The sequence below is a fragment of the Eleginops maclovinus genome, chromosome 22, assembly GCF_036324505.1.
Source record: "Eleginops maclovinus isolate JMC-PN-2008 ecotype Puerto Natales chromosome 22, JC_Emac_rtc_rv5, whole genome shotgun sequence".
NCBI classification, from domain to species: Eukaryota; Metazoa; Chordata; class Actinopteri; order Perciformes; family Eleginopidae; genus Eleginops; species Eleginops maclovinus.
Genome location: NC_086370.1, coordinates 15,362,440 through 15,377,859, shown reverse-complemented (window position 1 = coordinate 15,377,859; position 15,420 = coordinate 15,362,440). Strand labels below are relative to the sequence as shown.

The following is a 15,420-nucleotide window of genomic DNA, read 5'->3' as shown; positions in this document are numbered from 1 at the left end:
AAAACTAATGGGAGAACTCTCAGCTGCACTTGCTTACTGAATTATAGAAGTTATGAGTTGGTGTTTTTGCAAACTCTGTGTGTGTTGGTGTGTTTTTACAGGACATTGGGTGAGTTACAACCACACCCTGGAAGTTTTCTGTCATTGTTGACACAGCAGAGTGGCTGTTTTCCTGAGATTAACTGCGAGCAGGCTCTGCTCACTAACAATTCTGCATTTCTGCGGGAACACTTCAACTTTTTAATGTCAGACGTGATTAGGCACGTGAGGAAATACTTAAAACAATTAAGACCTTATCTTCATATTTTCCATTTTCTTTAACCATACAGCTCAAAAACATCAAAGACAATTATCACATTTGCTGACAAAAGACATCTTAAAAATCACGTGCTCTTTAACCACAATAATCAGCATTCACTACAGGAGCTTAACCTTCTGATAATATGAGATGCCAACATAAATTATTAAGTAGTTATTTCTTTGAGCGAGACAGATAAACAACAAGCAGCAACCTGATTTAAGCATTAAAGCACTTTTCTTAGAACATAGTGATCATTCCAGGGAGCAGCTACCTTTAATCCGGAACGTGTCAGGTCATGTTGAAAAAACAATACACAAACTGGGTAACACTTCAGATTTATTTTCATGCATTTGAACATAACAGGAGGGGAATGTGTCAGGAAAAGGCAAGAGAATTGAAATTGACATTTGGATAAGTTGTCATAATGGTAATGTTATGGGTTCTCATGGTTCATAAAGAAAGAAAATCACTATGTTTGGTGACAAGAGTGGCAGATTCACTGAGGAAGGAAACAGTGAAAACCTTGATAGATTATGGGTGTAATCTGATTTAGTGTCTGCTGAACTTCACAGTCACCAAACAGCTCAGAGTCTCTTAAACCTTTGTCTGTTGGTAAGGCAGCAGCACTATTATCTAAGACCCTCTCTGCTGGAAGCTTGTACAGTAGCAGGCTATAGATTACAACAAGCAAAAGACAATTCTAAGAAGATTCTGGAATTAATAATGACCTGTAAAGCACTGAATTTGAAAAGAAATCAACTATCCGACCTCACAAACTTCAAAGTCGTTCTTTTCAAGAGAGTAAACTAAACGCACATATGCTAGCTCATAGTATTGCTAACTGTGTATAGCTGCATATCCCAGCCAGCGTAGAGAGTTAACAGTGCCAATGCTAGCTCACCTAACAGAAGATTAATCTCTTTCAGATTACAGCAACAAGCTAATCCCTTAAACCTTGTTGCAAGGTCGCAAATTTAAGACAGCTCATAAGCTGTTGCAGAAAATCTCTCCAATGAGATTGACATGTCTCACAGGGCAACACTTTATTAGGATAAGTGCAACTTGAGGTTGTTGGTTGGTTATCTTTCTTTAAGTGAAGACAGGGACAAACAAGCACATGCAAAAAGAAAATTATAAAAGCAAGATTTATCCATAAATTCAGGATGGAAAAAGGTCTCTTTACTGTAGATCTAATCATGTTCTAGTAGCCTATCAAATGACCGTTTTTCTCGCTGCAGCAAGAGTATTTTGTAGTTTAGTGAGAAAAGCACACGCCAACCTAGATTTCCAACGACTCAAGTTGTCAAACTGTTAGGAGAAAAGTAGGGTAGCAATAATAGTTTTATCAATTTCCTCTTTAACTGATGCTCTGAGAGGAAGCGTCTGTGTGATTGATTTGCCGTCTTGAGAGTCTGCCTCTCTCCCCAGAGGAGCCCGCAGAGAGCATCCCAGACTCCTCAGCCCTCGCCTGGGCTCTCAGGTGTCAGAGCCCCGGCCCTCTGTCGCCATGCAGGCTGTCAGAAGATTGTGCTGGGGGTTGCACAATTAAAACACACATTCATGCATGAACAGATACACACACAAAGACAGTAAAATAAAGAAGAAGATACAGGCAAAGCTACCAGCCAATGCTTTCCTACTTCCTTGTTGCTGCATTTGTATGACCACATGTGTGTGTCTCTGAGTTCAGCTGTGCATCAGGTCTCCTCTGCTGCCCCCCCGGACTGCTTTTTTCAGACACACGTACTTGTAAGGGAGGTAAGACGGATGCTAAGTGAGTAAGATCGGCCCTGAGTCACATCTGCCTCCCACCCTTACAGCCTGCCTGCCTTGTTTGATGACTAGCCCGACATTTCTCCAACCACCCCCACCCCGCATAATTACACTACAGTTCCCATTTGTCCGCTGTGCATAAACAGCTCTTCCTGAAACCCAGTGCTGTCTTCTATTAGATCCCAGAACCATCAGCAGGCCTGAGGATGATTCTGACTGTCAGTCGGGCCCAGACAGCCAGCCAGTCACGAGCCGTGCCTGGACAACAATCACATTACCCCAACACAGGAACACACAGAGAGAGAAACACAGCAATCAATATTCTTCACTGACGTCTGTCTGACCACTTAGGTTCCTCCCAGCAAGACGCTTCCCACCACAACTGAAAGAGGATATCCGGCTCGAGCAAAATGTTCATATCATAGGATCATGTTAATGCAAAAACATCAGAAACTGAAAAATATCACGCCTTCTGCAGTTTCAGATAAAACGCATCTCATGTGAGGAATTATAGGGTAAGATTTCAGACTGTCACTGCACTTCCTGTTATGACACAGTGACATCTTCGCCCAGACAGAACAACAAAGGAATCAGACAGCTTAATCAAAATATTTGTCTCTTACTCCTGCCACTTATGTAACTGACGAAACATGGGGTTCATCTGTGTTCTGACTGGCTGGCTACACATTTGCCAGGCAGAGTGAGTGGTCCAGCAAACATCAGCGACACCTCCCCGGCCATCCATCTACTTGTCTCTCTCCCATTTCCCGCCTCTGCACATTTCACTTTGACAAATGCACAAGAACATGGCCGCTCCTGCAGGACTGTGCGAGGCCGGGAGGGGAGGTATGGATCGGAGAGGGGAAATTGGATTTGATAGATAAATGTCTGAGGATAGCATTACTGCTCACTCCTTCTCTTTCTACTATTTGTGTGTGTGTGTGTGTGTGTGTGTGTGTGTGTGTGTGTGTGTGTGTGTGTGGGTGGGTGTGTGTGTGTGTGTGTGTGTGTGTGTGTGTGTGTGTGTGTGTGTGTGTGTGTGTGTGTGTGTGTGTGTGTGTGTGTGTGTGTGTGTGTGTGTGCAGATGCGCTCATATGAGTGTGGGTCTGAGTGGAAGGACTGTTGAGTAGACTGTTTTTGTGAAGCTACCACCCGGACAGCTCATCTCAATAGCACATTAATGTTTAATGGGGACTAAAAATATCTGACATTATACAGTAATGCTTTTTGTGTGATGTCTGTGGTCGCAGTGGCACATTTGCAAACCACAAAGTCATGGTAACTTTATTGTATTTTTTAAGCATTGACAGGAACAAAGTAGTATATAAATAAACTGCTAGCGTACTTATTGTTAGAGTCAAATTTAGTGTTAAGTATTAGGCAGCTACTTTGTGGCCTGAACTGGAAAATGAAACCGGAAGCCCTTACGTCTACTGGATCATGACTTGAAGCAATACAGCGTTTTGTATTCATTGTTTTATTGCATGAAAAAGTGGGTAATAGCAGCATGAAGAACAATGAGCACTGTGTAGACCGCTGTCTTGCATGTCAACAGCAGCAAATGGGATGATGTATGAGCATGCATTCGCTGGCATTTTAGGAAAGTGGTGGGTCTTACCTGCAGACTTGGGGGTGAATTTGTCCCGGTTAGCGGCACACACAGCCAGTAGCCTGTAGCCCAGGTCCAGATCATACCCCTGCTGAGCAGCAACGCGACTCACCACCTGCAGATCAGCATTAAATCAACTGTTATGTAATCGTACCGTAACGATATTGGTCTTTTAGATGAATAATGAATGCTATATTAGCAGTTAAGGCCTCTTAAACCTTTGTACTAGCATAGTTGTGTTAATAATTTTGAACGGCTGCTATTATTGAACTTCCTTTTTCTTCAGACACACATTCAACAAACACTTAAACACACAGAATTATAAGGAGTCTGCAGCGTGGATTTCTGCAGTGATCCTCAGTCAGGATGAGTCTGATCTCTGCATCAACCTCATAGAGAGGTGAGAGAGCCAAACCGCGGTCACTCTGCAAAGCCAGCCGAGACATGGAAAGGTTATAATCTAACGAGCCCGCTCTGGCCCTAACATGATCCGGGTTTCTCTCCAGACAGAAGGTCACTGGTTTGTTTACTCACAGGCCAAATGTGGAAATAATAGCTATTGGGATATAAAACAGTTTAGTTTATATGTTTAAAAAAGGTTTAGTAATGTTTGTTTTAGCAGCATCCCCTGAGTGAACAAGGGTTTAAAATCCTCTTTTTCCGCTCCATTTTAGAAAATTCCCAGTTGCTAGCTCCAAGGTTTTAATAATCCTTTTGTGATAATGACTTCAAACGGAGGTTGAACATTTATGGGACATGAAGCAGGAGCCTCCCGGACTCTAATATAAAGTTAAAGGGGATGCTGAATGATGTTAAACAGGACTCAGGAGACAGGGGTAAATCATTATTAGAAGGGAACCCCCTTTGCTTTTATCTGCTAACAGATGACAACGCCTGCTCTCTCTGACCTCAAAACACACATTACCGTTAATAAGGTCAGCCGGGGTGCCTTTTAGGGAGCCAACATAACAGCAGTGATCGTAAAATGCCTTTGTCACAGGTTATATGGCTGCTTGAGCATGGAATGAAAAGCTTTGAAAATGATGGCAATAAATAAGTTTATGCGGTTGTTTTAAAAAATAATGACAATTAATAATGTGTAATTACAGTTTCAGTAAATCATGGTGGCTGGTAATGAGCAAGGGATTTTCAGGCATAAGTGCTTCACAACATCATCCCTTCAACCCAACCGTATTATGCAAACAATGACGAGTCGGACAAACAGTCAAATCGTGTTGCTGTCAATCGTTTAATTTCCTGCGTGAGTGAGTCTGCCCTGCAGTTTTTACAGGGCAGGCAGCCAGCTACAGAGGCTAGCATAGATTCAACAAGGATTTAACAGTGTTTCACCTCATAAGCCTTTTTCAGCTTAATCTCCTTCTGAGGATGTACATCCAGGCCCATATTCCTGTCAATATGAGAACATTGCTCAAGGGGTAGCAGAAGGTTACTTGAGAATTGATATTTCTCTATTTGTTAAAGGAAAGAAAACCCTGAGTTTTGTGGTTTATTTCTGCTAAGACAGGTTCTAGTGATGAAAGAGGCAGAGATAGTACATACAGTATGTCTGCCTGCACTGGCATTACCCTGAACTCTTAATACAGTACGCATGAAGAAGAAAAGACAGAGAAAACACACATTTTCAAGCAGACCGAGCTAACAGTGCAGCACTGACAGCTCAGTTGTGTCATTTTTTTATTGGCTCTGGAGCCAGAGACCAGAGGATGACCTCCACGTGTGCAACATGCCAGAGGGAACGAGCATCTCCACATGAGGCACACTTTCACTTCAGCTACAAATCTCACGGGCTATGATTGATGCACTCATCTTTAGATTTCAGTCCAGCGCTCTGATACATTACCAGCGGTAACATCAGGAAGATAAAATCCTTGAAAGAATGCTAAGACTTGTTGCGCGCTATAATTCTCCAGATAAGAAGCCGTGCGCTCTCTGAGTCTGATGAAACAATTTAGCTGATGGAAACAGCCCCATACTGAGAGGGATCACAGTGGTGGGCTCCATTGTATAGCTCTCTATCAGCCTTTAAGAGGCTTTTATTGTGATTTACACATTAATGAGCATTTATCTGTTTACTCACGCTACCACTTCAGCCAGGGACAATGTTCCTTCAGTGTTTCGTAGGCTGATCTTAACGATAGACGCGTAAAACTTTCAATCTCTGTTCTAAAGCCTCTTTCACAGTGTCACACTGTGACTGTGTATGGAATTGTGTGTGTGTGTGTGTGAGATTTTCACACACCTGGTGCAGGCCAGCTCTCTGGCCCAGTGCCCAGATCGATGAATGGTAGGTGGTGAACTGAAAGGCAATAGCCAGGGGTGACTGGCTACCCACAGTCCTGTTCAAACCTCTTTTTATTGTGCATGTGAGTGTTAAGCACAAAGTGGAGAGAAGCAGTGGGTGACAAGGACTTTAACCTCTGTCACTGGCCCCTGACGGGCTGGGCAGCTGCCTCGGATAACTGCTGGACACAAACCTTACAAACCTGGTGTGACTATAACCTGCGACAGAAGGGAAAAATAGCTGAACCTGAATAAAAAAGGTCAATATACCCATGTAATTAATCTTGTTTCAGCTATTTTATCGTCTAGGTTAACCTGAGACACTAAAGTAGGCTAAAAGTGGACAAATCAACCCATCTGTTTTTCTTTAGTGGCCCAAATTGAATTATTGTTTTGCTCACGTCTCCTAAAAAGTACCTGAAAAACTCAACAAGAAACCATAATTACTGTTTGCATACCGTCAGACATCCCATGAGGCTTTGCTCGAAAGGTCGCTGGAAGGCCCGGGGATCTCCACACCAGTCGAGCAGCTCTGTGGCCGCCGAGTGGAAGTTGGCCGGGTTCTGTAAGTGCTGTGCAAACACAGAGAGAGGAGACTGCCATTAGAAACAATGGAAAATAATGAGCGTTATTTTTTTTCAGATTAAGTACAAATTGGAAAAACACTGAAACCAAATAGTTTGGCAGCCCCACAGCCTCCCTCCAAACCGCCTTGATTTAATGTCTTGTATTTTTGCACAACCCTGTGAGGACCTTGACTCCTTCCAATGTACGCCCACTCAGGGCTCCACTGCATTGTGGGAAGAAGATCACACCCATATCAACAATGATGCCAGTGTTTCCTGTTAATCTCTCTTGGCAACACCCAGCCCTCACCCCCATGACCCACACAGCAACCACATTTTTCCCTCCAACCCTCCTTCTCCCTCTTACCCTCATTCATTGCCTTTTTTTAAGAACGTAAAAGAGCCTCGGCACCAGAGGTCCACTGGCTGGCTTGGCTGTGCACAAAGAAAAACAACCTTGGTCCTGGCAGCTCTGTGTGCAGACTCAATGCGCGCCGTTGGTGTGTTGTCTAATCTCTTTCAGTCTCTGTCTGTCTCTCTCGCTTGCTCACTGAGGCCTGAAACAGTTGAGTCTTTTCTTCCCAGTGTCTGAAGGCTACTCAGGCTGGCAGGACACAATAAGCGGTTTTAAAATTGGGCTCCCTTTCTTCATGGCTCAGGAGGTTAATAGCTCTGAAATGGCGCGGAGCTGCAGCGTGTTCACTCGGAGAGATTGAGCCCACTTGAAAGCATTTATTATTCTCATCTGGGGCTGAAGCGTCTTGTTTTGTGTGTTTTTGCAGAAAAGGTAGAACTATTGTCTTTAGGGGGCAGCAGAGGTGAGGGTTTTTGAAAAGGGCAGCTTTTTTGGCAGGGTGTGACAAAAGGGCTCTTGGGTGCAAATGTGGCCTAACATGTCAGGCCTGGTCCCCGCCTGCAGAGACAATCTCTGAATACTTCCAATGATATCATGAGCTTCAAGAGAGGCCTTAAGTGACTCATCGTTTTGATGTGAAGATTAGCCATTATAGAGCTATAGCTGTGGCCTCTCCCAGAGGTTTGGGTTGATGATGAAGTGAAGCAATGAGAGTGAGGGAAAGTGAGAAATGCTCTTGTTGAGTGAGAGGGAGGAGGAGAGCCTGTTCTAGATGAGTGATATAATCTGGCATTATTGCTGCTTGATGGGAGGCGTATCAGCCTCCAGCGCGAGAGGAATCAGAACTGGCACAGCAGGGGCTGTCTGTCTCGATCTGAACTCACAGCTCCTCTTGCTGCAGCGCTCGCCACGACCCTGCCTGACAACCACAACTCCGGTGTGAGGGGGAGGACAGCGGAGTGAAATAGCTCTGCTGAGTTTTTAGGGAGGAGGATGGGGGGGCCTGAGCTGTTCTTGTTGTTGTTGCTGTTCAGGGTTGGATGAGGACAAGAACGGGGAGGTGGAAGGGGGAGGGCTGAGCAGCAGTTATGGGGTTTCAGCAGACAAAGAGCCAGACGTTTGACAGAATTTCCTCTGTTCGATGATGGACGGCCAACCAAGGATCAGGCTGTTTGCCGCCTACCTGGGCCCGGCTGCATGGAAAACAGCACAACACCTGGCTCTGTGCCAGCGGCGGCTTTCCCCAAACCAAAACAACACCCTGCTGGCAGGACCGCCACAAGCTCGGCTCTCACTGACTAACTCAGCGCCTTTGAAGTCTGGTTTACTACAAATTCTATTACACCCTGAGCCGAGGAGTATATAAACCAACATTTATTAAGCTAGATGTGTACAGGCTATTTAGGGCTTATCAGTGACGCCTGGGAAAATAATGGAGGAGGCTTTGTGAAGTGAGTAGTGTCAAATCCAACAAATTCTACTCATTTAAGAAAAGCTGACATTTTGGAAATAAGGCTTTTGACGTCAAGCACACTGCTATTGGAGTAAAGCACTGAGCAACAAGAGCCTGTTTAGGTGAAGGTTATTATAGGAGGAGCACAGGAGGTTAGAGGGGTGGTGGGGGTTAACAGCAGGCGCAGAGAAAAGGGATATGTCACCTCATAATTGCAAGCTCAAAGCCCTATCATTTACTGATTCACTGTAAGGCACAGTGTCATATGGATGTTGGGAGCTATAAAGGATCACACCCACATAGCATAAACAAATAAGCCCACAGCCTGCCAGCCAGTCAGTCCTTGTAGCCTATTAATCACAGGCAGAGGCGGTAGCCCAGGGTAATGTCTGACTGTGTCTTTCAGTGTGTATCAGTCTGCTAGGAGTCTCCTAAAAGCTGGCAGTCAACAAAGCATTTAAGTAAAAAACCACAACAAGGGCCGCTATATACGTCAAGAGCGCCAGGAATGTGACGTAAGGGAGCACAGAACCAGGAGGGGGAAAGTCTGTTGTGTTGCTCTTTGAAGTCTCTTCTTGTGTGCACTGCCAGATTTTTGCCTCCCTCTCTCCCTCTATGACCCTGTGCAACATGATCTGTGTGACTGGAGCTAATGGCCAGAAAAACTGATGTCCATATAAGGTTCTGAGAGGAGAGAGGAGAAGGAGAGGGAAATGCAGCATATTGTGTCTTGCCTCCATGAGTATATGTCTGCATTTAACGAAATGATTGCTGCACATGGGTCTATATACACACCTGTTTGATGCACAGCAGCCTGTCATTGGTCTGCTGGATGTGCCGGTCCATCGATGGTAACGTGTTCATTTTGATGTCTTTACCGCAACGCCATCAAAGGTTCGGAATTCTGTAAAAGGAAGCAGAGGAGGAGAGGTACATCTGTTAGGATTTTATTTAACAGGTCACCCATGTATGAGGATGTAGTCGATGAAGTTCAAACAGCATTTCAGGAGCTTAACAACAGTGAAACCGGCTTGTTTATGCAGTGAATCATCGAAGGGCTTGAAAAAGCATGAAACAGAGATGTTCCACAGCAGTGCGTTACACGCCAAACTGAAAAAAAAATGATGAAACCTGAAGAAAACATCCATGCTTTTTATGTACCTGTCGGAGAAAAATCGAACACTGACTGCAACCAAGAAAAAGGACATCAACTCTTATCTCTCTTTTAAAGAAGCATACCTCACAGTCAAGGTTATCAGCGTGGCAGAGACAACAGATTTATACCCACATCTAAGAGGAGATAAGGTTCAGCTTTACAGCATCTCTTTCTCTCTGTGTATATCTTCTTCTGATCCAACAGTGAGCCGCTACAAGAACAATTTCAGCCCCACACTCATCACTACACTTGGTGAAAGGCTGGATTAATAGGTATCGTGCTGGTTTGCCAATGAGGCCTCCGTCCCTCACCATCCCTCTGTGTTTATCTCCATCAGTGTTGGTCCGCCTCACATTCCTCCACACAAAAGGGGAACTGAGAGACCACAGGTGGGGAGGGAGGGGAGCCAGGGCTCTAAAAAAGCTGCTCAGTACTGATAAAGGGTCCCCCAAGATCCCCTGCTGTGAGAAACAGAGCGAGAGAACGAATACGATGGAAGAATAGTCCTCAGCCGGGGAGTTTTCATGTGTAATGCTCAGTCTGGTGGGCTTATCTTAGAAAGACTACTGCACACTTTTTCTGTCTCTTTCAATCTCACACACACACTTAAGAGCATGTAAACACAAAAGCTGGAATTCTTCACTTTGATTAAGCGTAAAGGTATAACTTCAAAAGAACACTTTGAGAATAAGAGTGTTTTATTAATCCTGTGAGCTTAAGCATTAGCAGAGTAGAATTACCTGGAGTGCACTCGCACTAAGTCTTCAGCGGATACTTTGCTCGCATGAGTAAGGGGGAATTCGGGAGCAAATGTGGTCAAACGGTCTAAATGTCAGGGTACACTGGCATTTCGCGGCAGTTTTTGCTGTGAAATGTCCGTACAAAACAGCTGACTTTACATTCTTTAGGGCTGACAGACACACGCATTTCATGACCATAACTCTGGGTGGCCTAATTCTCCTGCATGTGCTGTCTCCCAGTCACCAGGAGATGTCTCCCTCTCCTGCTGCTAACCATTATGTCTCCTTCACACACTAGACCCGGAGCAAGTGGTCCAGAGAGGGCTCCTTTAAGCCCTGACAAGTGCTACAAATCCCCTTCAGCGGCCAGGCAGCTTCACGGACCGCTAACAGGGCACGCTTCAGCCCGGCGCTGGCCGTCTGACCTTGTGGCTATTGATTAACTGTTTCTACTACAGCTCCCCTTCCTGCTGGCCCAACACACCCGCAGCCAAGACCCGAGAAGAAGGAGGGAGATTGGAGGGGGTGGAGAAAACTGCTTTTTTTTTACCCAATAATCTCCCCTCTTTCCCTCTGTTGAGCTTTCACAAGGTCCAACACACACATCTCCCACAAACGGGCAGAGCTTTTGTTAGTCGAAGAAAGGACGAGCCTTCAGGGTTCTGAAAGGAAAATGAGTGAGGTGGAAATGCGGCTGGCCGGTGGCGTTTACAATGAGATAAGAAGTCAATCCACCTGACTGACTGTCTGTCCAGGCTAGCAGCACCACACCTCCTGTTCAGGGTACGAAATGTGTTGCATAACAGACAACGCTTGAGTGGAAACATGGCAGAAGCCCTCCACCTGCCCTGCATCCTCACCCCTCCTTGTTACTATCTAGATAAAACACTGTAATCTGTCAAATCATCATAGAAAGTTGAATGCTTTACATAACAGTGAAATATTGACATCTCTGCCTCCACAGATTACAGCTGAACTGAAAAAAAAATTAAACTGAAAGAAAGGCATACTGTGTGATTTCTCCTTTTTCTTCTTCTTTAAACTTTTGAGCTACTGCTGTTAGTGTGTGAGCATGCACACACTGAAGACAGGGCCTGTTTAATCTTTATTGTCTTCCAAACATCTTAATCAGCTCCAAAGGATTACACATCCAATTATGCCGTGCCTGTTACAACCTCTCTTTAAACAGCAGTGGGAGGATGCTGCTATGAATCAGAGCAGAGTAACAAACCACAAATAATACTAACATCTGAGTACGCCTCTGTTGTCTTCTCCGACTGTTGCAAAAACAATCACTTCTTGTTTCCCTCCTTTTTTCTTTCCAGAGCAAAACAGGCTGGGGGGGTGGGAGAGGGGAAAGAAGACACTGCTCCGAAACAAGAGGAAAGTTTAATGAAAAGCACTGGAGTATGGCAGGAAGTGGGCAAGAAGGGCCGGCTCAGTGGGGAAAAGAGACAGAGAGAGGGAAAAAGAACGTGTTGAAATGATCTCTTCATTATCAGCAGCAGTGCACATACACTTATTCAAACATACACACACGTTGCGTGTGATCACTCACTCACTAGCATGAGTGATTTCTCATTTCAGACAAATCACTACCACCTTTGTAAAGTGCAGCTCGCTCTGTGTGAGTGATGGGTTCCAATACGGTGTATTGAATAGAGCACATTATGGGGTTGTTATCAAGATAGGAATATGTGTATTTTCAAATTGCAATAAATATAGTATCAGGGCAATGCCACATATTAAGTTAAGTAAGACATACTTTATGTTATCCTTAAATGGAACTTTGAGGCAATCAAGTTTGCAAACACAAGCAGGATGATTTAATCAGATGTGTAGAAATAATTAAATGACCAAATAATCAGAATATTTTTCTACTGAAAGTTGACAAACAATGAGCCCTATTAAGCAGTAGAAGTCCCGCACCACTCGAAGGCTCTGGATGCGGAGGCCAATATAGTGTTTTTCTTAAATTTGTCTGGTACATTTTTTAAGTTATGCTGTGGTTTGAATTGGCTCCAAAGGCCCCTGAAGGGGGAGAAACCATATTCTTTGCATAAAATATGTACTGTTTGAGTTGAATAATCATGGCTTTGCATGCAATACTATGGAAAATATGGTGTTTTAATTCTTAATCTTCTTATAAAGTCTAGAGGGCAGTGCTGAACAATATAAAAGGAGCAAGTCTGGCCAGAGATCATCTTCATTATTCAGCAACAGTGTGAAAAGGGAGAACATAACTATCACTCTGCTCTCTGGACACAGTGGGGGATCTTCTCTCCCCTCTCTTATACGGCCACAGCTTTTCTTTCTCTCCCTACTATGTGCTTTTCGTCCCCTTTTCTATAGCCCTCAGACATCATTAGAGCCACCCAGCGTGCAACTCCTTTCCACCACCTTCTATTTTCCGTTCTATCATTTCCCTCTCTCTCCGTCCCTCATATCTCAACCCTCCTGCCACTCTTCCTCCCGCCTCCTCCCTCTCCTTCCTGGGGCCCCGTGTGGGAGCTGCCATAACAGGAGGTGGAATGGATTCATTTGCTCTAATGTGGTTTGGGCTGTAGCGTGGCACGGCACAGAGCGACACTTTCTCCCAGCGCACAGAGCTCCTCTCCCTCTCTGTCTGCAGTTCATGTGTTTTCAAACAGACCAATCAACACCACTCAGCTGTGCTGGCCTCCCTCTCCCCTCCTTCCCACAATCTCTGCTCTCAGTGTGTCTGAACAAAGCTACCAGCCCTCTTTCACACACACATGTACACACTATTATCTCTATTTGCAAACTCCAGTTGACAGACAGTTCCTTTCTGCTCTCATTGCCTTCTTTTCTCCAGTCTGTCTTTTTACAAACCTACTTCCACCATCAAATCTCTGCCTTGTTTTGCTCTTTGCATTACTTTGCTAATCCTCTCCTCTAATCTCCGCCCTCTCTCTCTCTCTCTTTTCCCCTCCCAGCAAAGCCATCTATTGGCCACATCGCTCCCTCCGGCCTTTATAAAACTCAACAGCATCATAACCACCAGCCTCAATAAAACTTTGAAATGACTTGTCTCCGGGGTGGAAAAAATAAACTCTAAATGTCGCTGTTTGTTTATCTTCTGTTTAAATGTGACAACCACAGGAGCACCGGGCAGCTATGTGACACCCAACACTGCAATGCAAACAGCTGTGATGTGGGGATATGTGATCTGCTCTGTTGCTGTCTATAAATATGGAGCTTCAGTTGTGGAGTATTGCAGGTATGCACCACCAGATACCCCCGGGAGCAGCCGATTATTTCACCACTCAATGTGTGAAATCAAAAAAGAGCACCATGTTCTGAGTGAGCACAGGGTGCCCTCTCCTTTAGCTAATCGTGACGGGCAACATAAGTCTTTATTACAATACTCAGAACTCAATGCGTTGATATTGGAAGCCAGGCAATATTTTAGTGATGGTAATGGCTAAGACACAGTACTGAAGCAGTTTTTCACTGCTTACATGCACCCATAATACTGTATCTGTAAATATCTTTGATTTTATTTGTTGGATAATTTGGTCATCATCTTCGAAAATTACATAAAGTCATAAGTTGCTTGTTTTGTTTAACTATCAAAATTCCCCCGGAATTAAATTTACAGTAAAGCCGAGAAGGAAAAACAAATCCACATATTTGGAAAGTCAGTAGCTGCATTTCTTCTTGATTCAATTAATTTGTTGTCGTTTGACCTATATTTCCCTCCGCACTTGAAGGCTAATAACAGATCAAAAAGATGATTAGACATTTTGCTTGTATGCAGAGACAAGCCTAATAAGACACTGTTTGCTCACAGGTTCATAATATCAATTTAAAATGTGTGATGTCACTGTCGCGCTTATTACAGCATGTCGTAATGCCCCAAAGTGGTGAAAATTCAGTCAAAGCAGGTTTAAGCTGCCATAATATTGCTCGTCAGATGGTTGACAAAATTCTGAATTACCTCCTCTGAAACCTCCTGACATTTGGGGGCTGTTTACGACCATTTCTGTCACTTTCAGTAACTGACATTCTGACATTCACTCCCACGCCCTACACACCATTTTTTGCAGAGGTGACAAAGGAGGCAGGGCAAGTTCTGTCTCAAGCCTTTTTGTTTTGTAGAGGAAAAAAAGATTGTCTGAAATTGTGCAGATTATTGTTTTTAACATTTGGTGCACTGTGTGATAGCTGACCTTTTTTTTATAACCAAAACCAAAACCCAAGACGATGCCTCACATCCTAAATCATGCTTAAACATTTCAATTTGATTAAATAACAATTTAACTCTCGTTTTTTAACTTTCTGTTGTATCCTCATGTGTGTGGGCCCATGTTGGTGCACATGTCTATGTTTTTGTTTTGATTGCCTCAGATGCAGTAATAGGGAAAGTCCATCTATCTACTCGTGAGATACAAAATCAGGTCATCCATGAGCAGAACGGAGCTCGAGCCTCACATGATGAATGAATGAACTCCTTATTCCATAGAAATTTCCAGTTGCTGAGGACTATAAATACCAGCTGGAGAAGATTGTATGTCCTGGCTGCCACATACAATTTTCCACTGTCACGAAAGGCAAGATTCTATCACTTGTGATGCACAAGGGATGAAGCAACTGTGTGTGTGTGTGTGTGTGTGTGTGTGTGTGTGTGTGTGTGTGTGTGTGTGTGTGTGTGTGTGTGTGTGTGTGTGTGTGTGTGTGTGTGTGTGTGTGTGTGTGTGTGTGTGTGTGTGTGTGAGGCCAATGTCTAGCCTTTATCGCTGAACCAGACCATCATAAGACTTCCTGAAATACTGAGCCTTTCAGTGCATAAATCTGAGAAGCTTTATTAAGTGGAATAACAGCAGTCGGGTACATTTGCAAGAGGAATATATGAGGAGATGACAGTGTATCTGAGGAGAGCAGAGTGATTGACAGTGCAGTGTGACAGGCTTGTGTAAAGCTAACCTTACGGGCCTGACTCCAGCAGAGCAGTTAGCTCACACACCGCCCCCTGTGACTGCTGAATGGGTAAACTGACAAATTCCATGTCCTTCGGTTTCAGCAACGGCAAACTGCTGACCCAAATGCAATTAAACAACATCCACTGGGGTGAGTGTAACACATCAATGTACGGTAGCATATGAATGTGCATGTGATAGTCTTTGCGGGGAGAGGGTGATGAA

The 15,420-nt window shown here is 44.2% G+C and overlaps 1 protein-coding gene across 4 annotated transcripts in view; it reads right to left on the bottom strand.

The window, feature by feature from the left end:
* zmiz1a (zinc finger, MIZ-type containing 1a) overlaps positions 1-15,420 on the bottom strand; it is a 96,657-nt gene that overhangs the window by 21,697 nt on the left and 59,540 nt on the right. For all 4 annotated transcript variants that reach the window (XM_063874973.1, XM_063874979.1, XM_063874976.1 and 1 more), the window contains 3 exons: positions 9,155-9,263; positions 6,444-6,557; positions 3,694-3,799 (listed from right to left, as the gene is read on the bottom strand). In XM_063874973.1, coding sequence (XP_063731043.1) covers positions 3,694-3,799; positions 6,444-6,557; positions 9,155-9,223 — 289 coding nt within the window. In that variant the 5' untranslated portion in view covers positions 9,224-9,263. The remainder of the gene's footprint in view (positions 1-3,693; positions 3,800-6,443; positions 6,558-9,154; positions 9,264-15,420) is intronic.